At 41.1% G+C, this 26,655-nt stretch overlaps 1 protein-coding gene across 2 annotated transcripts; it reads right to left on the bottom strand.

Moving 5' to 3' along the window:
* Positions 1–173: 173 nt before the first annotated feature.
* Positions 174–26,446, bottom strand: gpc2 (glypican 2). 2 transcript variants are annotated; one of them, XM_034181975.1, is made up of 11 exons: positions 26,008–26,446; positions 21,300–21,458; positions 17,937–18,071; positions 15,295–15,470; positions 15,119–15,199; positions 11,705–11,870; positions 10,195–10,325; positions 6,128–6,268; positions 3,937–4,073; positions 2,045–2,217; positions 174–1,018 (listed from the first exon to the last, which is right to left on the bottom strand). In XM_034181975.1, the coding sequence occupies exons 1-11, from the start codon at positions 26,171–26,173 to the stop codon at positions 750–752; spliced, it is 1,734 nt and encodes a 577-aa protein (XP_034037866.1). In that variant the 5' UTR covers positions 26,174–26,446; the 3' UTR covers positions 174–749. The 2 variants fall into 2 exon arrangements, with proteins under 2 accessions (XP_034037866.1, XP_034037867.1); XM_034181976.1 differs by lacking the exon at positions 26,008–26,446 and adding an exon at positions 25,182–25,303.
* Between the last annotated feature and the right edge of the window lie 209 nt (positions 26,447–26,655).

The raw sequence follows: 26,655 nt of genomic DNA, 5'->3' as shown, positions 1-26,655 counted from the left end.
TGATTATGAAATTAATGACATTTATGCTAATACTTCACCTTTTCTATAACAATAAAAACAATGAAACATCAGAAATAAATTAAAGGCATCAATATATTACAAAATCAACTGCTTGTCATTAAAAGTAGATTCAAAGTAATGAACATGTTTGGTTTCCATTGTGGTACCTTTGACTTTTCAAGCCAGCATTATTAAATCTTACTCTATCCAAGACATGAACAAAAACGGGACAGAAACTGAAATCAATAAATTAATTAAATCCGTTTAAAAATAAAAGCTGCCAGCTGTTCACATCAAGAGTGTTATTACTGGCACAGCTGATCTCCATCTCACGGATCACTGAACCATGAAAACACCAGCTCCAGCTCCCAAGCGTGCTTCCAATTTATTTGCGGCAGCATTTTTTTTAAACATGCAGACTGTTTAATCCTATTGTCCAGCAGCACAGCACGGTGAGATCCCAGTAAGCCAAATACTGCAAAAAAATGGCACCAAAAGATGCTAGTAAGAATTAAAAATTCACCACTGTTTGACAAGAACAATACATTAAGGCTGGCGATTGAATTTTTCTGGCTTTGCAGTTAGGGGGGAAAAAGATACTTTGTGCCATTTAAGATGTTTTTGATTACTGCTAATTTCCAAAATGTTTAATTTGTTTCTGCTGGTGTTCCCAAATTGAATCAAATTGTTTTCACAATGTGCTTCTCTGGCCTAAACACCGAACATCAACTTCATATTGTAATATCCAGCTATCTCCACAAGGGGGCAACAGTAACGACAAAAGGCAAAGACAACAAAGGAACCACAGAGAATGTGATCTGACTGGTAGCAGACCGAGCCCGGCCTTGGTCGTTATTTCTGTGTCCATTTCTTTCTCGGACACGAGGCGGCTTTGCAGGGTTAGAGGAGACTTTACGTGGAGGCTTGTTGTAAGGTGGTGAGTAAGGCCCATAGCCTGGCCAGTCATCGCTATACCTTTCACCATTATCTGCACCCCCTGAACCACTGCCTTCCTCACCTGAAATAAGAACATCATGAGTCAGATTATGTAAAGATTTGTAGAATGTAAAGTAACTGCAATAATTACACCACAATGTAAGACACCATATAGATGTTCTTACCGGTTTTCTTAGACTTCTGTGAGGATGTTTACATGTTTATGGCTTGAAGAGCACTCTAAGCGCATAACCTCACCAACAGCCCATGGTCCTCTGTTTTTCTCACTAGCATTTTATTTCATTATCTCTTCTTAAGATCCTGTTTGCTGATCTTTGATCTTAATCCTGATTCTTGTTTGTGACCACTCATATTTGATATCTGAGCTTTGATCCTGATTAAGCTTGATCCTGATCAGTAATTGATTGCTGTTCTTTGAGCTATATTGCCTCTCTCTGATGCTGATCCTGACCTTAGATCCCAGTTGCTTATGTGTTCCTACTTGCCAGTCTTTAATCATCACCAAAGAGGTTGTGTTTTCATTACCATTTAACTTTGATCCTGATCACCAATCTTTGATCATCACTGAGGAGGTTGTGTTTTCATTGCCATTTGTATGCCTTGCTTTGGTCCTGTATTCAAGATCAAAAGGTACGTAGAGTGTGACCTTTTATCCTCATCACCAAATTAATGAGCAATCCTGATTGCAAAACTATAGGACTCAGGATCAGAGATTAATGATCAATACTGAAAGGCAAGCTCAGACTCAAACAAATCAGAATCTAAACTCACAGATGAAAGATCCATTCCTTGATCTTGATCTACACCAAAATTTGACAAACCCTTCCTTTGTTCAAGGCATATCTCGCCATGAAATTTAACTCAAATCCATTTGTGTCCTTTTGAAATATCTTGCAAACCATAAAGCTACAACTGAAACAAAAAAAAATGATATATAAATAATGAGATCCACAAATATTTTTACAATGGTGCTCTCATTTTGACCATTTGGTTGTACTCAGTCTCTTTGGTGCACAGTTGTCACTCACTTTTTGAGGATGGCCTGTTCCAGGCAGAACTGCCTTACCATAAACTTATGGATACTTACTGTCCATGAAGTCTATGTCTTGTCCACTCTGAGCATGTCTTAGTTTGTTGGTCACCACCCTGAGCTCCATGATTAGCTGTCTGGTCCTCACGTCTGGCCGTGCAACATCCACTTCCACCTCAGGGTTATTGATCTGACTGACTAGCCCATTGCCTGTCACATCCGGGAGGTACCTGTGTAAATACATGTGGAGCACAGATGATTTTATGAAATTTCATCCACAGTTTGGCAGAGTGCACATGGGCGACTTCAAACCCAGACTTGATTTGTTTTCCTGTATTAATATCCTTCTATGTTCCACTCAGCCATGAAGCTGTAACTGGTGATGCAACAGACAAAACAATCTCAAGTTTCTCCAATCACATCCACAGAAGCCTGCAGCTCCTTCAGAGTTATTTGGGTGGTGTCTTCACTTACTAGACAAACTGGCTCATGTGTCGCTCCACTCACTCTGAAGAAAATGTTCTGTAAACGTGATGGTTTTTATGAACAACTAGAGCTCTTGGTGAAATTCTGTTGTACCTGCATTAATGATAAATGTCCACCAGGTGGAGATATTGCTCCATTTTAAGAATTTTGAGTACAGGCTACTGTGGGACATGACAACGAACCTGTTGCTTATAGTAGTAGATAATCCTTGTATTTAATTTAGTTATTGCTAAGTATTAAATTGGCTTTAATTGTGTGCTGGTGCTGTGCATAGTCACAGCCACCACAGAACTGCTTTGGGTCCTGGATAGCAACCACCCAGGCAGACAACCACTCCATTCCAAACTCTTGAAAGTACCCATCTATGTATCTGGTGCAGCCAGGTGAAACATGGGCATATTTGCACAGAGAAATGCACCGTGTGGTGCATTTAGAATAGATTAGATTAGATAGAACTTTACTGATCCCTTGGGAAGACTCCCTCAGGGAAATTGATGTTTCAGCAGCATTGTATAGCAGCACACAGGGTAAGAAGCACACAGAGCATCAAAAGTGAAAGTAAAAAACAATTTGCAAATATAAATATAAATACACAAATATAAATACCAGGAATACTGGTTTACTGGCTACGACTGCTCCTCTCCTTCCTATCCTTTGTCTTCCTGTTACTCCTCCTCCCCCCAAGTGAGGAGTTTATATGCTGTACACGATGTCGTACATGACGCTTCCTCACCATGTAAGTCATATTCCTTATATGGGACCCCTATGTAACTGTTCAATTAACACAAAGTCAATACAGCCAAAGTTCCTCCGAAATGACCTGGTAGCAAAGACAATTAGTCATCCCCCTAAGTCACTGGTTAGCGCCCAAGTCTAACAACTGTATAGTAACCACACTACGGTGGTCAATACAGTATTTTTGAAAGGTTTTGAATTAAAGCTGAAAGTTGACAACAAGCACATTTCAATTGTTTAATTTCACCACAGCTGCGGCATTTTAAAGAGGGAAAAATTACACAAATTGCATTACTGTCCACATACTTATGAGCCCAATTGTATGTCTGCCTGCATCTTCGCTTTGTGATTAAGGCCCTGGACGTGGGTGTATTTTCACATTAAAATGTTGCCTGATGTAATTGGAATAGAAAGCATCAAACTGAAGATTGTACATTATGCAGATTTGTTCTTTCTCACTCTGAATTGCCTTCACGATTCAGACGAATACAAAACAATATCAGCCTGCGTGAAGCAGCCCAGATAAAGCGTGTATCTGTGCGCATAAAGGTACGATGACCCACGCCGAGAGCGTGTGGGTGACCGGCAGTGGCGAAATGAAATAAACCCAAGTCCATCTGTTGCATCCCAGCACCTCTGTGCCATCACTCACTTACTCCTCTGCTGGTAACCATCCACCCGACTACCCCCCCCCCCCCCCCCCCCCGACTTGCCCTGATGTGGCCCACCTCCCCCGGGTTTGTCCATTCCAACAGCGGTCTTCATTCGTGACGTCAGCAGCCAGCTTCTCATCGTTGCAGATGGTGTGTGGGAGGGACACCCAGAAGCCCTGCATGGGCCGCAGTCGTTCCTTCAGCTCGGTAACCTGAACGGAGGTGGGAAAGATATGGGTATGACTCACAGCTGGTTAAAATATCCTTCTTTGGTGTGACTGACAGGAGATCTGGATGGTGCAGTACTGACGTTACAAACTTTTTTAAATCTGCAGTGTCAATTATTGAACTCTGTTTGTTCTCTTTTATAAATAGACATGAATACCAGAGTCCCTCTGCCTCTCTCCTCTGCACTTGGTTTCATGCATTTCTGCAGCTCATGTGTCTTGTGTGACCTCTCTGTGGTAACAGAAACACTGTGTGGGCTCTGTGGTTCTGACCGCTGCACTCTTCAGTATATGAGCTGTTTGGACCTCTTCTGTTGCTCTCTGTTTTGCGGATTTGGTTCTGGTTTTCTTTGCTTTCTGCTATTGCATCGACAGTTGAAGTCTTGAAGAATAAAGAACATGAAATTGATCATGCTCGACTGCAGTTTCACCATATTACACTTAAAATCCAGTGATGAGCATTTTACAAGAATGACTGAATATGTGGCACATGCTGCTATTTATACCAGATGTTGTGATAATATGGTACATTTGACTACTGACAGGCTGTTTTAAAGAAAACATCATTGTATTTTCTGGACTAAAAGTCATGTATTCATTCATTCATTATTTTCTGCAGCTTATCTGGATCATGGTGGCAACTGACCAAGCAGCTAATCCCACATTTTCCTGTCCTCAGCCAAGTCCTCTAACTCTTTCTGAGGGATCCCGAGGCATTCCCAAGGCAGCTGGGAAGTATAAACCCTCCAGTATGTCCTGGGTCTTCCCCTGGGCCTCCTCCCAGTTGGATGTGTCTGGAAGACTGCTCTAGTAAGACCACATGGGGGCATCCTCGTGTGATACACAAAATACCTCAGTTGGCTCCTTTTGATGTGAAAAAGCAGATGCTTCACTCCGAGTCCCTACCAGATATTCATTCTTCTTACCTTATTCTTGAGTGTAAGCCTAGACACCCAACAGAGGCATCTCATTTCTGCCACTTGTATCCGTGAGCTTGTTCTTTGGGTAAGTATCCAAAATTCATGACCATAGGTAGGGACAGAGGCATAAATGAAAGGTCTCAGTTTCTATCTCAGTTTTTAGGTTTTACTTGTTGTTGTTTGTTTGTTTGATTGTTTTTTACCTGTTTGTAAACAGGTGTAAACAGCCAGCACATTGCTTTATTTACATTGTGTAACTTCATTCAAATACTTCATTCAAATTGAGGCTAACTGCTGTTGATGTCATGTTGTCATCATGTTTCTGCTTCAGTGGTTTCAGTCAGGAAACAACTTTCTGGATTATCAACCTATTTATTCCTGGTTGTACAAGACCGGTCAGATCTTTGCTGGTGATATGTGTTGCTGCATCCATCATACTATGGAACCCATCATGGGTCCTGGATGGCGAACTACCCAGGCAGACAACCGTTTCATCCCCACCTCTCAAAAGTAACCATCTATTTGGTGCAGCCAGGTGAATCATGGGCACCCCTTAGGTTTCTCCAGCCGTTGGGGTCCTCAACAGCATGATGGCCACCTGCATGATGGATCGTGACCCGAAAAACGCACAATACATCTCATCCAAATTTCCCCAAGTAATCGTTCATTTGATACAAAGTCATTCCAGTGATACCAAGGTTCCTCTGAAGGGACCTTGTACCAAGAACATCTAGTTGTTGCCTTAGGTCACTGGTTAGCATCAAAGTCTCACAAGGATACAGTTAAGACTGGAAGCACCATGAGCCTAAAGACTTGGATCTTTACTCTCTTGCAAAGTGTTGGCATAACCAGATGCCTCTGTCCAGTGACCTCATGACATCATGAGCTCTTCCCAAGCTGCTCCTGACCTCAAAGGCAGATGACCAAGAGACACAAATGTTCCTGCCAAAATAAGTGAAGCTCTCTAAAAGTTCAACATTTTCACTACATACATATACACTGGTGTATCAATATACAGATATTAACAGTGTGCAACAGCATTTTCCCCATCAGACCACCTATGAGGTATTCTGACCATGACAACGCCCATTTTGGTCAGTAAATCACTTTCTTCCTCACCAATCGATCCAGGTTGGTGCCAGCAGCGGTGGTAGGTTTCTCCTCAGGGCTGTACGTGCGAAAGGGCCTCCTGTTGTTCCCTAACTCCTTTGTAGAGCGTTTAGCCCGAACTGGCCTGGGGCTTCCACAGCCCTGGAAGACCTGAAGTAATCAAGGGAAAATACATGTTTATTAAAGTTCTAGAGTGTCACAAATCTGAGCAGAGTACTGTAATTTGCAGTCAGATGCGCCCACCCTTTTAAATGGGCTGCAGTCAAGGTCAGAACACTGTGTGTGTGTGGGGGGGGCACATGTTCTTTCTCCTTTCTCAGTGCAGTTCTATATCAAATAATGTCATCTTAACTTCCAGAGGTCTAATGCCTTTTTTCAAATCATTTCTTCAGCTTGCCATGAAAATAACTGACCTGTTAGCTGACCAGCAGCTTTAACTCTGTATGTTCCCCAAAGAATATTAACATGCCACTTGTGGGTAGTTTTCTGGAAGCGATAGCATTTTACAAAAAAAAAAAAAAAAGGATGGGGCAGATGAAGACTGATGTCAGTGTGACCTTGTGACATTAACAAAATATTCTTATTTTTAAAAGAGAATAAAGGTAACATTGCGGTCACAGAGACATGTGACTCAAATTCAAAAGACTGAGATGTCTTCTTTTGAGAGGTACAAGCCATCTTAGATGTCATCTGTCATTGCTCACATTTCTGGTGTTGTGCTCTGGTCTCTAGGTTTCTGTTCTTATCTGTATCATGTGATATGTTGGGTTAGTGGTTAGCACTGATGCCTCACAGCAAGAAGGTCGTGGGATCACTTCTAGTCCTTTCTGTGTAGAGTTTGCATGTTCTGTCTGTGTGAGTTTTCTCTGGGCACTCTGGTTTCTTCCCACAATCAAAAACATGCTTATTTAGGGTCTCCTCCTTTTTCTGTGTCTCTACATCTGGAGTTGGTCCCCAGGTGCCGTGACTCTGGCTGCCCACTGCTCCTAGTGGTTGGATTGCATCTAACTGTAATTAGGAAGGGTTAAATGCAGAGGACAAATTTTGTTGTATGTATGTTTATGTACAATGACTATATTATATTATTATTATAATATTATAGTATCATTATTCCATATTGCTTTCTTGCTATCTGGTGTTTCTCCTCCATGTTGTTTCATCTCCGTGTTCCCTTAAGGTGCCCTGACACTTGCACGACTTTGATGCACGCACTTGCACGCACGTCGTCATGACGATCCCACCAGATGTGTTCCCAGCTGGATGCCGTGCTTTGTTCCATGCTATGTGCTGGACACTGCATATGTAAAATAATTATTTCGTAGCGGATTAATAATTTTTTCTGCTAGCTGGCTGCTGAAAACCACTCTAATTGCTTCCTGAATTACAGAGGACTGCTCCAGCAGCAGCCGTTTGTGAGCTGGAGAAAGCATTTGGAGCTGTCGAAAAAGGTGATTATTTGTCATGTTTATATTGTCATGGCTTGGTAAAACAGCTGCATGTTCTTTCCTTCTTGTGTGCAGCTGTAAAAGTATGTTTATGATAGATTTAACATCTCGTTATAATCATTCAGACGAGCTGCGCGCTGATGCGGTGCACTGGCGCAACCACTCACACTGTTCACTACTTCTTTACTCCACTTGACAAGCTGCACGTAGTGTTGGCGAGCAGATCACGCCACGTTGCACGACATTTATGCGTGAAAGATTTTTTGAACATTTCAAAATTCCTTTTGCGCAACTGCATGCGCCGACACCCCTCTCACGTTCAGTTTACACCTGTTAAAGATGCGTTTACTCTCCTGCATGACACAGGTCATGCAAGTGTATGCATGCAAGTGTCAGCATACCTTTAGTGTTACTTTGTTCTGTATTATTTGCTGCTAGAGCCCACTTACAGATACTTTTGTTATTAGTTATTCATTGTGCTCCCTAGCGATCATCCTATATTAGTTATTCTGCATGCTTTTAATTTCTCTCTCTCTCTGTGTGTGTGTGTGTGTGTGTGTGTGTGTGTGTGTGTGTGTGTGTGTGTGTGTGTGTGTGTGTGTGTGTGTGTGTGTGTGTGTGTGTGTGTGTGTGTGTGTGTGTGTGTGTGTGTGTGTGTGTGTGTGTGTGTGTGTGTTTTCTGGCTCCCTCTGGTGTCATGTTGTTGCACGAGCCATTGTCTGATCTGTCAAACACATTTTGAACAGAAAAATTTTACTGAATACGGTGGTGATTGTCTGCAGCAAAATAATTGGTTCTGCACCAGATTCTTTGCAGAACCTTTACAAAGAGCAGGACCATAAGAAAGCAAAGTTTATCCTGTTAGATTGTTCCCACCGTTTACTGCCATCTGGTTCCCTCCTTAGACTCCCTCCAATAAAAAACAAACAGATTCAAACATTCTTTTATACACCCTGCCATTTGTCTCCTTAATTCCAAGAGGAAAAGGTAGAAGTTTAGTTTATTTATTTGTATTATCTCATCTTTTACTCAGATTGTATTTTGTGTATTTATCCATCTTCTGCACATCTAATTGCCCATCTGGGTATGAATAATGTGACTGTTTGCTTTAGTAGTGGGTGAATTGGTATTTCTGGTTGTTGGAATACTTAATTTTCTAATAAAGCCTTCTGTTACAGCTTAAGATATAAGATTAAATCTGTGGATGAATAAATGTATGGACAGTCAGATGGAAAACGGTGTACAATGCAGAAATGTTTTTGTCCGTACACAGAATGTGTAGAGTGATGAGTATCTGTAACGACACAGCAATCTGGACTGATGTTGATTCAACAATTGATGAGCCAATATCAGCAATGCCTAAGTGAAAAGAACTGATCCATATGATTCCTTTACTTTGACATTCACATGTCATCCCTGTGTCCATGCATGCCATCTTCTTACACATTCAAACTGTGGTAGCGGCCTAGTGCCAGACAGACAATGGGCACATGATATGGACCACAGGTCATTGAATTGAATCGAAACGTGGCAGAACTTTTGATATCAGCAAACATCATATTGTCAACCTAAGAATCAATATAATATCCAATCATGAAGAAGCTCATGATTTACACCCCTAGCCATTAGCTGGGAGTAGAGATACAAAGTCCAGAATAGGGTGGCCAAGTGTCCTGTTTTCCCAGGACATGTCCTGATTTTCATTGTTTTTCAATGGGCCATTAAATTGACCCACATTCAAGTATCATTTGAGTATCTCATTGCCGGGCCGAGTGTCTTGGTTTTCGGTAATCAAAATATGATCACCCTAGTCCAGAATAGGGTGTCAAAGCACAAATCTTTCATGAGATATCAGTGTCGCTGTACCTACATATTGAATTCCTATATCCTAGTGGTTCCCAACACTGGTCAAGGAGACCCAGAGTTCTGCACATTTTCTATTTCTTTCTTCCCTGAGTGAAGGGAGTGGTGGGATTAAGGATTAAATGAACTTAATAAATGGCTTTCTACTAATAAAAAATAGTTGACTAGTCAGATGTTAGCTAGTTGTAGTTGACTATTATGACTAGCTGTCCCACCCCTATTAAAAACTATACATGCCCACTGGTGCCAATTATAGCCTGACCTATATGGATTTTGTTTTTTTTGTTTTTTTTTGGGGGGGGGGGTGCGCTGGTACAGATATTATATATATATATATATATAATATGACTATCGCCACACTGTGTCACTGACAGGCTGCAATCACACAAAGCTGAGCTTTAAGTGAAAGAGCTGCATGTTCCCTAAAGCACACAGAGCAGGAGGCTTTCTGTTTGTAATGAGATGTGGGTGTCTTAGCTCCTGGGACGCCTGCCATATTTTAATCCCACTGTGAACGTGTTGTGCTTTTTGTGCTGTCATTTTCACTGAATGTGGTCTCATTAAAAATGACAGCCCATATCCAAGTGTATTTGTAAGAGAGATTGTTAGATGACATTTTATGACAACAGCTCTTGGGAAACGAGTAAAGGACAGGCAAATACTTTCACACGAAATCCTCATTAACAGGAACGTATTCACGTAAATGCTCCCCGCCACCCCGCCCCCTGCCCCACCCATTTCTTGTCCCATCCCTGAGTATTGCCTTGCCTTGGTGGAGATGCTGACGCTGTTTTCCTGCATGTGCATGATGGCCTCTGACACTTTGACGGCGATGGAGTCGGCTGCAAGCTCCATGTTGAATGGCCCTTCCAACTTCTCTGAAACCTGGTACAATGCGTCTGAAAGAGGACAGCAGGAGAGATGGTAAAATTAGCAATGAGTCCGTTCAACCACAAATTCTCCATGCCAAGAGATGTACGTGACAGAAATGCGTCAAAACCAAACCAAAAAAAAATGCCACCCGCTGATGGTGATGGCACAGTTTCAAAACCTCCAGACTACAAGATTAGAAAGTGAGCCTTGATCATTTGGTGAGCAGGCGGGACGAGAGGAATCACGACTGGACAAGTCGAGGAGTTTCGTAAGATGTGCATCAGCATTTCATGCACTTTTCTTGTCTTAATCCTCTACATTAAGAAGGGAGGAGAAAATATATTCAAATGCATTTTACTGTCAAGTCCATAAGGATTTGGGCACCACAACAGAGCACACACAAGATGTGTTCAAAATTACAAATTTCATCTTCCATTCACTTGGTTTAACAAAAAATATGGTACGAACTATTTATGAATTAGAGCTATTTTTATACACAGCCCCTCCATTTTTAGAAGATAATTCGACAAAGATAAGGATTATTGTAAATACAAATACTTTCTTTTCTTTAAACAACTGAATATGAATATGTCTTGGACTTCATTTACACCAATCATAGTACTGCACGGTAAATCAGTCGGGGGGCAGTTCTTACAAACAGTGACTATGCAAAAAGACTTGTGAGGGAAGACGGCCATGACAAATCTAAAGGAGCTTTAGGCTTCAGTGGCTGTGACTCATGGAACTGTGCACAGTGCAACTTGTCTGTTGCATCGCCAGTCACAGCTTCATGGGTTGGAGTGGAGTACAGGAAGAAGTCCTACACCGCAGAACAGGTAGCTCACTGAATAAGTAGCTGGTCTGCTAATACGAGGTCTATTAGAAAAGTATCCGACCTTATTATTTTTTTCAAAAACCATATGGATTTGATTCATATGTTTTTACGTCAGCCAAGCTTGAACCTTTGTGCGCATGCGTGAGTTTTTCCACGCCTGTCAGTTGCGTCATTCGCCTGTGAGCACGCCTTGTGGGAGGAGTGGTCCAGCCCCCTCGTCGAATTTTCATTGTCAGGAAATGGCGGAATGACTTGGGCTTTTTTTCCCCTCAGAATTTTTTCAGAAACTGTTAGAGACAAGCAGCTGGAAACCATTAGAAAAATTTATCTGGCTTTCTGTGAAAATTTTACAGGCTTCACAGAGAATAAGGAGTGTTACTACAGCTTTAAGGATGCCCCATAATGGCGCACGGCGCGCCGCGCTCCGAGCCACCATCGAGAGGCAGAAAACACCACATCATTTCTAAACGGATGGCTGTGTGGAGCCGGGACCGCTCAACAACCACTACAGTACGTACGGGGGATGAACTTGGTCATCCCCCCTAAAGCCCGCCTCTGCCCCTTACCCACCAATGAAATTGTTCCATTCTGTGTCCAGGTCAGCCTGATTGGCTAAGCAGCCCTTCATCACGTTGAGGCATAGGGAGTGGCAGGGAGGCAGGGAGGGCAGACCTCGGCACAGCGGGCAGTACCACTGACGCATCAGGCCGCGAACACACTCTGAATCTGCAGTCAGCTAAAAACAAACCAGTAAAAATAAAAGCATAATAGAATTGTTGCTAATCAGGAGAAAGCTTCACTCTGATGCAGAAACAGGAAGTGCATGGACATCTGGAAGAACTGTAAATACATGTATACAATTATGAAAATGTGTTATGCTGTAAATATCTTCATTTGTTGAGTTGGAATTATCTTGATCCCAAATTTATTACCACTGGTGGCTGGTTCAGGTTCCAGGTTCCGAGTGTTATTTCAACTATTATTTCAAGCCTTTCATCTCCCATGTCATCAAACATGGTAGATTCAAGATTATAGGTGGGAATTGAGAATCGATGGGAATCATCTGCCTCAATCAGTTATTGATTCTTATCAATGCCTGTATGTTTTTCTGACCATTCTGCATTGCAAGCTCATGATTCATGATGTCAGATGTAATTTCATGATATCAATCTTCACATCCATCAACCTTAAAAACAGCTGTACTGATGCTGAAAACTTCGGTAGGCCTTAATTTTCTACACAGAAGACTAATTAGGAAACTTTCAGGGTATCGGACCAATAAACAGAATCACTGTTGGATGGAATGTTCCATGACACTTGTCCTCAGACCACTTAATGACACAGACTGGATTTGACCTGAATATTTTGCTCTTGGTGTTGATTTTAAAAATTATTAATTCCCATCCCCATCTACAGTAGTGTTCAGAATAATAATAGTGCTATGTGACTAAAAAGATTAATCCAGGTTTTGAGTATATTTCTTATTGTTACATGGGAAACAAGGTACCAGTAGATTCAGTAGATTCTCACAAATCCTACAAGACCAAGCATTCATGATATGCACACTCTTAAGGCTATGAAATTGGGTTATTAGTAAAAAAAAAAAAAAAAAGGAGAAAAGGGGGTGTTCACAATAATAATAGTGTGGCATTCAGTCAGTGAGTTCGTCAATTTTGTGGAACAAACAGGTGTGAATCAGGTGTCCCCTATTTAAGGATGAAGCCAGCACCTGTTGAACATGCTTTTCTCTTTGAAAGCCTGAGGAAAATGGGACGTTCAAGACATTGTTCAGAAGAACAGCATAGTTTGATTAAAAAGTTGATTGGAGAGGGGAAAACTTATACACAGGTGCAAAAAATTATAGGCTGTTCGTCTACAATGATCTCCAATGCTTTAAAATGGACAAAAACCCAGAGATGCATGGAAGAAAACAGAAAACAACCATCAAAATGGATAGAAGAATAACCAGAATGGCAAAGGCTCACCCATTGATCAGCTCTAGGATGATCAAAGACAGTCTGGAGTTACCTGTAAGTGCTATGACAGTTAGAAGACGCCTGTGTGAAGCTAATTTATTTGCAAGAATCCCCTGCAAAGTCCCTCTGTTAAATAAAAGACATGTGCAGAAGAGGTTACAATTTGCCAAAGAACACATCAACTGGCCGAAAGAGAAATGGAGGAATATTTTGTGGACTAATGAGAGTAAAACTGTTCTTTTTGGGTCCAAGGGCCGCAGACAGTTTGTGAGATGACCCCCAAACTCTGAATTCAAGCCACAGTTCACAGTGAAGACAGTGAAGCATGGTGGTGCAAGCATCATGATATGGGCATGTTTCTCCTACTATGGTGTTGGGCCTATATATCGCATAGCAGGTATCATGGATCAGTTTGGATATGTCAAAATACTTGAAGAGGTCATGTTGCCTTATGCTGAAGAGGACATGCCCTTGAAATGGGTGTTTCAACAAGACAATGACCCCAAGCACACTAGTAAACGAGCAAAATCTTGGTTCCAAACCAACAAAATTAATGCCTCGCAGATGTGAAGAAATCATGAAAAACTGTGGTTATACAACTAAATACTAGTTTAGTGATTCACAAGATTGCTAAAAAAGCAGTTTGAACGTAACAGTTTTGAGTTTGTAGTGTCAACAGCAGATGCTACTATTACTGTGAACACCCCCTTTTCTACTTTTTTTTTTACTAATAGCCCAATTTCATAGCCTTAAGAGTGTGCATATCATGAATGCTTGGTCTTGTTGGATTTGTGAGAATCTACTGAATCTACTGGTACCTTGTTTCCCATGTAACAATAAGAAATATACTCAAAACCGGGATTAATCTTTTTAGTCACATAACACTACTATTATTCTGAACACTACTGTATATTCAAGATGTGTCATTTTGCATCTCTAGTTTCACTTATTTTAGATTTGCCAAGACCTTACGACTGACTTTTTAATTTCCAAGTTTATGATAGTTGGCAGGTTCAATATTTCAATTTTAATTCAATTTATTTTCATTTATATAGCACCAAATCACAACAAAGTTGCCTCAAGGCACTTCACACAAGTAAGGTCTAACCTTACCAACCCCTAGAGCAAGCACACAGGTGACAGTAGTAAGGAAAAACTCCCTCTGATGATTTGAGGAAGAAACCTCAAGCAGACCAGACTCAAAGGGGTGACCCACTGCTTGGGCCATGCTATTGACACAATGGACAATACAGGAAATTTGGGGAGATTTTGGGAGTGCATGCTGGTGCACAAGCCAGCATGAACATGTTTTTAGCATCAATATTTAACTGTAGTTCTGATGGTCTTGACATTTTAGGGGTACATCTAGCATCAGGTGAAGTAGGGTTGAGACTTTGTTGGGTGTGCCAAAGGCACATTCCTAGTACCTTTGGAACCCCGCCCACTTGAAAATTTTGAAAATTTTATGGCATTGTTTATGTATTGTCACGTAATGTGGGAAGGTAAATATTAACTCTCTAGTTATTGTTTTTAATACACAACTTTTTTAAAACACAGGAAATCTAATTCTACTTGAAACAGTGTTCATCAATCAGCCTTTGTTTATACAAGACTTTTCCCATATTTTATAAAACCTTTGGCCAGTGAGTCAAGGCAAGGGTTACAACCTCCTCAACCCTTCCTCAAGATCTGTCTTTTTGACCTCAGTGTATTAGTCAGAGGTAGTCACTTCAACTTATGCTGATTAATGTCTCAGACTTGATTTTGTCTTGAGTCTATATTCCAAATGTAGTGCATCTCTAGGCTTTGTCAGGTACTAACCCAAATGACACACTGGTTGCTGTTGGTGTGGACATAACAAATGTGACTGCAATTTTCTTTGGACAAAATAATGCAATGCCATGATTTCTAAAGAAATTGCCATCTCTTGTTGTAATAATATATCATATTTGTCAAACAGTTTACCAGTGAAGTGAGAAAACAAGAAAATGTCACAAGAAACGCTCACCTTTGTTGCTTTGTTAACGATATCTCGACCAGTAGCCAAACCCTGAGTTAAGGCTCTGGCTGCGATGAAAGCTCTCGACACCTGAATGTGAAACATCAGGACAGGACAGGACACTCTGCAGAACTGGAGCTTCTGGTAAGTTGCATTACTGTCAAACCTGTTTCAATAACACAAACCTGAACACGCAGTTTTCGAGGAACATCCCCAAACGGCTGCAGCTGTTCTGCGTGTTTGCTGACACATTCCAAGTAGTCCTCACTGAACTGATACTGGGGATTGACCAGAGAGAAGACCCGCTCCACCAGTCTGGACCAGAACTCTGAGAGGACCTCTGTCAAACTAATACTGCCCCCTGTAGATCAAACAGCAAATGTCACAGAGCACCTGTTACCAGATGTACCACAATGAGTTGGACTGCACCCACTGAGTGTACCCAAAACTTCTAAGTCAGTCATCATACTACAGTTTCATTCATATTAATTTGCCTGTCTGTTGTCCTCCCAGGTATTTTGGTGGATTCCCACCAAACTGGGTATGTGAATGAAGGGTGGCTCCAGAATTGCCCTTTAAGGGTTTGTTTTTGGCAAAGATCAAGGTCACTGGGATTAAAGGTGAAAATGTTGGTTTATTTGTCTATCTTTTCCTTTATTCCTCCCAGGTCCTTTGACAATTTCAATCCCAATTTCAACCTCAATTTCAACCCCAATTGACCTGAAAGGTTTGTTTTGGCAAAGGTCAAGGTTATTGAGGTAAAAGGTTTAAATTCTGATTTCCACTCCACTCTCCACCAAATGTTAAACAACTATGGAGGTGAGTTCTGGAATTGCCCAGGGGAGGTTAAATTGGGATCAGAAGTTTTTCCACTACAATTTGCACCAAACTTGGCACAAACATACGAAGGTGGGTTCCAGAAATGCTCAGCCAGAAAAGTCAAATTTGCCAATCAGGGTCATAGCAAATAGGGGCAAGGAGTTCAACTTTAAAGAGACTATATCATTTAAAAATATATATTTTTACAGCTAAATATGGTGGCGTTTCAAAACAAATGAATGCATTATTTTGTCCAAAGAAAATTGCAGTCACATTTGTTATGTCCCCACCAACAGCAACCAGTGTGTCATTTGGGTTAGTACCTGACATTTCAGCTGTTAAAAAGGGGGAATAATACAACCCTTTTAAATAACTATTAGCTTCTCTAGCTTGGCACATAATGTGTTAAGTGTGATTTTTTTTTTTTTTTTTTTTTATGGATTACATGAGTTAAAAGAATTAACACACACTAATGTAAAACATGTTTATCCCCTTCGATTTTATTTATCTTTTAAATTTGCTTTTCACCTATATTTCTGTGTTGATTCCTCCGGCTGTGCTTGTTAATTGGGGGCTCGTTTGTCTCCATACATTAGACAACTGGCTGCCGCCGGCTTATCGATATGCTATTTACCAGTCTATAGACTTCTATCGGGCTGAAATTAGCCATATGCTGTTTGGCAGACAAAGACAGGTTGACTAAGCAGCAACAGCCTGCGAAGACGCTCGCCAGTGTGTGGCCGTCATGCCAAAATAGAAGAATCCGGAACAGAAATAGAAACAGTCTGGCATCGGAGGGATTCCGATTCTCTCTTTTTTCTACAAGATTTCTTGGCATTTCATTATTCCTCAAAACACAATAGTGCACCTTTGCTACTGAGCTGTTGTACATTTACCACAGCCGGGACGTGCACTGACAAACGTACAATAAAAACAGAGGGACATAAAAAAAAATAATAATAATCTGTTCTACAAGTGAGGCATTTCTTGCATGCAAAATAAAATTTGCTTTTCAATTTTAGAAAAGCTGTCCTATACTCTAATATCAGAAAAAGTACGTTATAAAAGAGGTTAATCCAAAATTTTGATGTGATTTTTTTTTAACCACACACACACAGCACAAAATTCAGAAATGTAGCACTTTCTTCAAATATATTTCAGGATTTTACATCTAAATCACAAGTGTTTTTATGTTTGTACTGTGTATGCATGCATGTGTGTGTGTGTGTGTGTGTGTGTGTTAATGTTAATTTCTCGTAATAATGTATTCATTAAAATAAGTCCTCGAGGCTCCTGGCAAAACCTGATCAAGCTCAAATTGAAAGCTGTCTAAAATGCACCCATTTAGGATGTGCAGTTCAACTTTTGTGAGAATCAGATGAATTTAACTCAAGTTATCATGTGTATAATAAAGTGTGATTGATGATGCACAGATGGAACACTGATCTTTAAAACCCTTTCTGGCTTTACAGACGACAGGGACTTAAAAAAAAATTAATCAGATTACATACATACGTGGTATTTTTTCTTATAATTACACTGAAAAAAGAACCAACTTAAAGCATTACAATTGGTAAAGCCAGTTGTTTGAACTTAAGTTTTTAAGTTAGAGTTGATCTAACTTACAAACTTAAATTCAAACAACATAATTCATTCAGGTTTTACCTAATGTAATGCTTTTTTAAGTTGGTTCAGCTATTCTCTTTTTTCAGTGTACACATATAGTGCATGTGCGCGTGCGTTTCAGAATAGGTAGTAATGGGATATAAAGAACTATGGGGTTTATTGCTTCAGGTTAACTCAAATGGTGTCTGATGAAATCCAAAAGGAGCCATAGTCACTTGAGTCTACACTTTCATCTGACTTCTCCTAGCAGAAATTGTTTGATCCTGGTCTTTATCTGCAACAGAGTCTGTGAGTTAAACATGCAGGAATACAACTCCAGTTCTTGTTCCAACTCTTCTGTTCTTTGAACACAAACCGAAGTGAATAAACTCACTCAACTAACCAGAATAATATCTGCGAAGCTCCACAAACAGCTCCTGGAAGACAAGTGCATTCTGGGTGAAGAGCCGACCATAGGTCTTGGTAAACATCTGGTTCATAGACTTCTCTGATAAGTCTATAAGCTCCCTGAAGAACTCTGCAAAGACAGGAAAGACGCAGATTAATATACAAGGCAGTGTTCTGCAGCAGCACTGAGGGTAAGCGTGCTGCCCGATCGCGCACACTGCAGCAACATGCACTGAGTCTTTAGGGCTCATAAGCAATCTCCCACTCCTCCTAGGAGTCTGAATGATTCATCATGAGCGTTATATAAGAGGATGAGGAGGAAAACAAGGTGATACCAGCACACAGCAGGTAGGAGGAGAAAGTGTAAATTCAGCTCTGTGACTGCAGCAAACCTGCAACCAGACACACGCGCAACTGACACATGGACAGTAAATCTGGCCACGCATTGATTGAAAATAAATTAGAATGTTGTCACAATCAATTTTTTAAAAGAACAAAAACAATATTTACCTCCACTAACAAAGTTGGAGGAGGTTATGGTTTTGCCCCTGTTTATTTGTTTGTTTATTTGTTTGTTTGTTTGTTTGTTTGTTTGTTTGTTTGTTTGTTTGTTTGTTTGTTTGTGAACAGCCTGGAGTCCACAATTTTTCATATATCATTATGAAATTTTTACTGAAGCTTCATATCCTGTAGGCAAGAAGTGTTTTAATTTTCAAGGTCAAAGGTCAAACTCAGGAAAAAAATCTTGGAAATTGGGAAAATCCCTATCTTTAACATTGAACGAATTTTCAAAAATGTATAACTGTCAAAAAAGATCAAATTTCTTTCATATTTGATATAAAATGGTGTCCTTTATCGGCTGACAAAGTTTGATCCAGATCTGATTCAGATTACAGATTTTGTGGCCCTTTAAATTTAGCATTGAAAATGTCAGGACTTCCCTCAGAGCCCCTTTTAACTGTTTTACCAGTGTCGTGTGTTAGTTTCTCCACTAAATGGCGCCATCAGTTTTGTTTCTCACCTGGATCACATGAGTGACTGATTACTGATAGACTATTTAAACCCTGACTTTCTGTTCATGTATGGCCAGATACTTGTGTGCTGGGTTTGTCTGTTTCTTCGTTTTGCCTTGTTTCACCAGCTTCCAGAGCCACCTTCGATGATCCAGGCAGTCTCCAAGAGGATCAAGTCTGAATGCCACCCTGTGACCTTGACTGCGTCTTCCAGCTATGCGCTTAAGATGCCAAAGCGTCCCGCAGCAAAAGTTCAGGTAATCTGGCCTCCCCTCTAATTCCCGTATTAGAGCGAACACTCTTTTCCTGATGTTCCAAATGATTCCGGTATAGCTCCCAAGTGGACCTGGATCCTGGCTCTGACTACCTGCACAGAAACATCACTTTGGAACTCCTCGGCTCTTGGCACAGAGCGCGTCTCGACTACACGCCAGTTAAGTTCCTCCTCATCTCAGTGAGATCACGTTCTCACTTGTACCTGTTTGTGACTGTGCTATAATAAAGAACTGTTCCAAGAAATTTTCCTAAGAACTGCATGAATTCTGATATCAAACAATTGAGAACCCAGCTGTATCAAGTCCTGCTTAATTGCAACTGTGTTACAACACGCAACACTTGACCTCTGACCTTTGGATACAACTTATGAACAATTCCTGAACTGAGAACTTTATTTCTTAAGAAGAGAACATTATTTCCTGACCTCTGAAACAGCCTGTGTTAAACCTTTTATGAACTGTGACTGTTCTGAGGCTCCAGCATTATGAGTGCATTCACTCACCCTGTGTGTCTTTATTCTCTATAGTTCCTGGTCTCAGAGGCAAGCGTTCCACCTGGTCCTGAACCCTGAAACCTTAGTTGATATTATCCTTCAAGAGTGGCTCGGGATCCTTTAGCTCCCTCATTTCGGGAGGCAGGCCATCTCTCCACAGGCACCCCAGCGCAGCACCTTTACTTTATTTATTATAAATAAATATATTTTCCTTTGTACTCTTCACCGTGTCCAGCTCCCTGCACTTGGGCTCATTGCCTACAATGGATTGGTTCCACCCGAATCTCTAACCATAACAGAAAACCCCATTTAATGTATATTTTATATTATATCTTATTCAAATATGCCCCAATCACTCTCATATTTGAAAGTGAGGTGCAGACTGGCACTCACTATCACCTGACAATGTTTGATATAGATCTGATCTGGGTTGTGGATTTTGTGGACATTTGAATTTAACATTGCAAAGCCCATTTGATGTACATTTTGCATTATATCTCAATCAAAAGTGCCTCAGTCATTCTCATTTTTGTGTTACGGATTTACCTACAACACCAAAACTGGATGGATGTTCCAATCTGTTTGTCGATCTTCCAGTTATCAGACAGAAATCAAGTGCCAAAAAGCAATGACAATTTGTACATAGCAGAGATAACCAATGTTCTATGAAAATTATCTGAAAAAGAATTCAGAAAACAAAAAAGTGTAAAAAAACAAACAAACAAAAAAAAAACACCTGACAACACCACACAAAAAAATTTTGAAGTGCATGAACTAAATACATACTCGTGACATTTGATCACATCTATTAAAAGCCACGTCTATAACAAGACTTTGACCTTGAAAAATTTTCAAGGGTAAACCTTTGTGGAATTGGAAACTTGTATTGGCGGAGGTTTGTGCTCTATGAGTGCGGTACTCTATTCTGTGGTGTTTTTAGCATCCCAAGTGTCTTTTTTTTCTGCCAACTCGTTTGAAAGTGAGATAACAAGTACACTGCAAAAACCCAATCTTACGTATATATGTTATATCTTCTCATCATATATTTGTGTAATTTCTTGACAACATATCTAATTACATTTACTACAAGACAAATCTCTTAACAAGTAAAATTTCAGTAAGACATAAGGATTTGTTTGTAGATGATGCATTTGAAATATCTTGTTAAGTCAAAAAGTCTTAATCGTCTTGCTTTGAGTCAAATCTGAAATAAAAAGTTTTTTGTTTTTTTTTGGCACGCTGTAAAGATTTCCAACGACTATTAAAATAAAGTTACAAATGAGATGTTTTCAAGACATTTCACTTAGCAAGATTTTTAAGATGCATTATCTTAAAAAAAAAGTCTTTATAACTTACTGAAATTACTTAAGTAATTTGTCATAGTGAGTGTAATTGCATATTTTGACTATACGTTTGACAACTTGTAATAGTTTTTGCAGTATAATATGTGTGATTAAAATGTAATGGTTTGAGAATTCCTCATGTCACTCAGAGAGGACATCCCATCCATTGTCTCAGAGAGGACATTAAATAATTGATTACTTTGCTTGTTTATTTTCCTGAGTGGGATGCTCACCATCAAACCTGCGGTGCCTCTGGGTGAAGGTGGTCTGCAGAAACTGGCTGTTGTCTTCGTTGGCTTTGAGGAAGTCCCTCTCGCTCTGGAAGGACAGCGTCTCCTCCATCTGACTGGAGCAGCAGGTGTAGTCTTGAGGGCAGAGCCGCAGGTGTTCACCTGCACAAAAGCAAAATCAGGACAAAGCAAGGTTTAAAAAAAAAAAAAAACACTATTTCAGCATTACCATCATAAAAATACCACCATAATTATCAAATATAAGTGCTTTTAATGGATCAACAATGCAATTTGCCCACCATTAATATTATGGACAAGGGCAGCTTCAGCTTCATCAACCTGGACCAGAGATCTAAACTGGCAGCCCGAAGGCTCAAAGCAACTGTGAGCCAGAAAATTACATCCCATGACATGTTTTATTTATTATCTACTCTGACTCACACATTTATCCTTAAGGAAGTTATTAGAAACAGTTGATTTAAACAGTACTACATACACCCTACAATTTAGACAAAATGTTTCTTTTTCTGGATTCAAATCATTGATAGGGCGACAGAAAAAGCAAACTTGTAATGTTTCAATGTTCCTCTTCCATCAAAAATCTAATATGAGGGGTTTTTATTTAAGTTCTTTTTCATGATAGAAACTAATCATTTCATCAAGTTTGATATCTGAATTTTTTTCAGTATTTATTCATAGGTGTAAAATATGCAGGGGTGGTGGCCAAGTGGTTAGCGCACTTGGTTTCAATGTGGGAGGTTCCCAGGTCAAACCCCACCCCTGACACATTTCTCCATGCAATGAGGAGATGTGTCAAGAAGAGCATCCGGAGTAAAATTTGTACCAATTCATCATGCAGATCCACCTTGAGTTTGCTGCCGACCTCGAGTGCAAACAAGAGGGCAGCCAAATGGACTTACTATTCATAGTGTAAAATATTTCAACTACATCTGACGTTGGGGGTTTTATAGTTAGAATTCAAGCCAAATACTGCATATAAATCTTATTGATTGATTGAGAGTTGGGTTTTTCTTCATTGTAAGATTATTCCAATGGCCCCGCCCCACCTCCAACCACCTATCTGCAGAGGATCCATGAGTTTTCAGGAAATTATTGGATTTAACAATGTGGTATGTACTGCTATATTGCAGACATTGGTACACTGTTAGGGTGTGTTTGACTACTGCACCATAGTAATGAAAATGCTAACTTCATTTGATGTTGGCAGTCAGCCGTTGCCACCAGCAGCAATTGACCATAACAGTTCATGAGTGTCTCCCACTGCAATCCATCTGTGTTCTAACAGTCTCCAGTATAACTGGGGGCATGTGCTGCTTCACCAATTCTTGGAAAACTTTCATTTCTGAAAAACAGACCTTGTTCAGTGCAACTAGGTAATTTAAGACTGCATCCTCTGTAGAGGATGTAGAAGTCCTATGCGAGGCTTGAGGCCAATTGGACTGGTGTTTATCCCCAAATATACTCAACAAAAATATAAACGCAACACTTTTGGTTTTGCTCCCATTTTGTATGAGATGAACTCAAAGATCTAAAACTTTTTCCACATACACAATATCACCATTTCCCTCAAATATTGTTCACAAACCAGTCTAAATCTGTGATAGTGAGCACTTCTCCTTTGCTGAGATAATCCATCCCACCTTACAGGTGTGCCATATCAAGATGCTGATTAGACACCATGATTAGTGCACAGGTGTGCCTTAGACTGCCCACAATAAAAAGCCACTCTGAAAGGTGCAGTTTTGTTTTATTGGGGGGGGATACCAGTCAGTATCTGGTGTGACCACCATTTGCCTCATGCAGTGCAACACATCTCCTTCGCACAGAGTTGATCAGGTTGTCAATTGTGGCCTGTGGAATGTTGGTCCACTCCTCTTCAATGGCTGTGCGAAGTTGCTGGATATTGGCAGGAACTGGTACACGCTGTCGTATACGCCGGTCCAGAGCATCCCAAACATGCTCAATGGGTGACATGTCCGGTGAGTATGCCGGCCATGCAAGAACTGGGACATTTTCAGCTTCCAAGAATTGTGTACAGATCCTTGCAACATGTGGCCGTGCATTATCCTGCTGCAACATGAGGTGATGTTCTTGGATGTATGGCACAACAATGGGCCTCAGGATCTCGTCACAGTATCTCTGTGCATTCAAAATGCCATCAATAAAATTTACCTGTGTTCTTCGTCCATAACAGACGCCTGCCCATACCATAACCCCACCGCTACCATGGGCCACTCGATCCACAACACTGACATCAGAAAACCGCTCACCCACACAACGTCACACGCTGTCTGCCATCTGTCCTGGACAGTGTGAACCGAGATTCATCCGTGAAGAGAACACCTCTCCAACGTGCCAAACGCCAGCGAATATGAGCATTTGCCCACTCAAGTCGGTTACAACGACGAACTGGAGTCAGGTCGAGACCCCGATGAGGACGACGAGCATGCAGATGAGCTTCCCTGAGACGGTTTCTGACAGTTTGTGCAGAAATTCTTTGGTTATGCAAACCGATTGTTCCAGCAGCTGTCCGAGTGGCTGGTCTCAGATGATCTTGGAGGTGAACATGCTGGATGTGGAGGTCCTGGGCTGGTGTGGTTACACGTGGTCTGCGGTTGTGAGGCTGGTTGGATGTACTGCCAAATTCTCTGAAACGCCTTTGGAGACGGCTTATGGTAGAAAAATGAACATTCAATACACGAGCAACAGCTCTGGTTGACATTCCTGCTGTCAGCATGCCAATTGCACGCTCCCTCAAATCTTGCGACATCTGTGGCATTGTGCTGTGTGATAAAACTGCACCTTTCAGAGTGGCCTTTTATTGTGGACAGTCTAAAGCACACCTGTGCACTAATCATGGTGTCTAATCAGCATCTTGATATGGCACACCTGTGAGGTGGGATGGATTATCTCAGCAAAGGCGAAGTGCTCACTATCACAGATTTAGACTGGTTTGTGAACAATATTTGAGGGAAATGGTGATATTGTGTATGTGGAAAAAGTTTTAGATCTTTGAGTTCATCTCATACAAAATGGGAGCAAAACCAAAAGTGTTGTGTTTATATTTTTGTTGAGTGTACCATAGCGTGAAACAGATGAGACTCTATGACTGGGTGAACTGGGACAATGGAGATAAAGTGTCTTGTTCAAGAACACTGACAGTTATCCTGAAGCACAGACCTGAAATTGAACCCCAGTCTATATGTTCAGTGCAGTTTGTGAACTTAACAAGATTTTTTTTTTTTGCACTCCTGAATTTGACCGCCATTTTTGGAAGGGCACTTGAACGCGTGCGGTATTGAAACAAGACTATAAACCTGATGTCAGGAGCCTTGCAGTGTTGCCAGTTATGTTACTTTAAATGATCGAGGATTAGGAATAGGGTTTTGTGAAATACACAGAAATCTCCATATTTGAACAGTACTTCTGCTTCTTGACCACCACTTTGCCCACTTCTTTGAGTCTTATATGGCACCATAATTCTGATGTGGTCCATGTCGAGCATATTTTCCATTCTCCACCTGCACCCACATATCCATCTCCTGATTCACAGATCCAGCTGCTCTGTGGGGAAACCTTTTCAAAAATAGAAGCATAATCATAAATTTCCCCTGTGACAATTATTCAGCTTCCATCTTTCTTTGTCAGCTCAAGGTTGGTCATTGATATGCAAGAACTAATAATATGCAAAAAAACAACCATGGTTGGGGGGGGGACAGCAGTCAAAATTAGCAAAGGGCTTGGGAATTCTTTATTTCGATATACTGAGGAACACTCCAACATGAATATTTTGTGAAAGTCTCAATTCCCAGTTCCACCCCGGCTGATGTTCTCTGTGCCTCTTTTGTTCTCTCTGTGTCTCACTATTAGCCCTCTCTCATCCCTCTATTTCCATTTCTAAACTGCCTCTCCTCATCCTTCCCTCTCGCGGGCCATCTGCTCCCCGAGGCCCCGGGGACGGTCAGCCAGGACTCAGGCAGTGATACCACAACCCCAAAAGAAAAATCAATCAATACTGTCTCACCCACTCACGAATGAATCCTCACACACGGGGAGCTATGTGGTTTTAATGTGTGTGTGCACAACTCTCCCACTGACATTCACATGCAAACAGGATCCTCCAAAAGTACAGACCTCTTCAGATGCTCGTCACTATGGACATTTTTTTTTTTTTTTTACTCTTTTCACTGTACTTTTCTTCCGCACTTTCCCCTCCAGAAATCCATTTCCTAAACTTTAGCTAATAACCAAAATCCACATTATATTTTTTATTAGATTACCAGAGGAGCTTAGGGGTGTGCGCAGGGATTTAACAGTGAGCCAGTAGGCAAAGACTAATTAGGGGCGAGGTTCTTTGTTGCGCCGGTGTTGGCAATTTGCTCATCCCCTTAATCATCCTATTTAAACAGCACAGGGAGGTGGTTGGAATTTATAGAAAACTACCCCTGCTTTGTTCCTCTTTAGGGAAAACTCGCCGTGATATGCGTAGCTCGTGCTTATTTGTGAGTTTATGTTTTTTTAAGTGGGTTTAGAATGTTCCACTATTGATTTAGTGATCTTACTGCGCTTTAAAAAAAAAAAAATATATATATATATATATATATATATATATACTTTACTTTATACTATGCAGATTTGGCTGCGTCTGAGATTTACGCACACTCGATTTCTGCTCTAATTGATCTCTTACCGGAGATTTGAGTCAGCGGAGCGGTGCCTGTGCTGTAGCCCATCTCCGCGTACACCTGCCGGGTTTCGGAGCAGCTCCTTCCCGCAGCAGCCACGGGGCTCCGTGTGCACACCGCGCAAAGGAGCGCCAGCAGTGAATACCTGCGGAAAGAGAGCCGGGTATCCATCCTTACCGCGGGGCGCAGAAAACACAGCCGGAGGGTGGGTTGTATTCACGCACACTGTGGCTGCTGCAGCGCCTGGCTGGTTTTGGTGCGCGTAAAAGTAGAGGAACAGTGTCCTTATTCGTTCAAAACGAGCATGTTTTAGCCCGAAAAGTTCAATAATCACATGTATCCAGGCTGAATTCTCATCACACGCGTCTTCGTCCACCGTGTCCGTCTAATTTGTCTTTCTTGGGTGATCTGCCGCTGTGCGTAAAATGTGAGTGTGTGGCTGTGAATGGGGCACTCCCGTGCTCAAGCGCCGTCCCACAGCAGAACGGCGTCAAGTACTGAGCAGTTTCACAAGCTCACACCGGAAGCCTCATTCAAATTAAAAGCGTAACGTGCAAATTCGACAGGGTTGCAAGATGTTGGGCATTAGAAAGAAATTTCCCGCTAAATTAGTAATCTGGGAAGGTCCCAAATCCGGTCTTTCTTTGGTACAC

Source organism: Thalassophryne amazonica, chromosome 11, assembly GCF_902500255.1.
Source record: "Thalassophryne amazonica chromosome 11, fThaAma1.1, whole genome shotgun sequence".
NCBI lineage: Eukaryota > Metazoa > Chordata > Actinopteri > Batrachoidiformes > Batrachoididae > Thalassophryne > Thalassophryne amazonica.
This window is presented reverse-complemented; position numbering and strand designations above follow the sequence as displayed.

Excerpts from the sequence above, each read along its gene's own strand:
- gpc2 (XM_034181975.1), bottom strand. The coding sequence starts at position 26,173 with ATGGATACCCGGCTCTCTTTCCGCAGGTATTCACTGCTGGCGCTCCTT. Across the intron at positions 21,459-26,007 it reads TCCGCTGACTCAAATCTCCG|GTGAACACCTGCGGCTCTGC; the intron begins GTAAGAGATCAA and ends GCTTTTGTGCAG. Across the intron at positions 15,471-17,936 it reads GCTTCGCAGATATTATTCTG|GGGGCAGTATTAGTTTGACA; the intron begins GTTAGTTGAGTG and ends TTTGATCTACAG.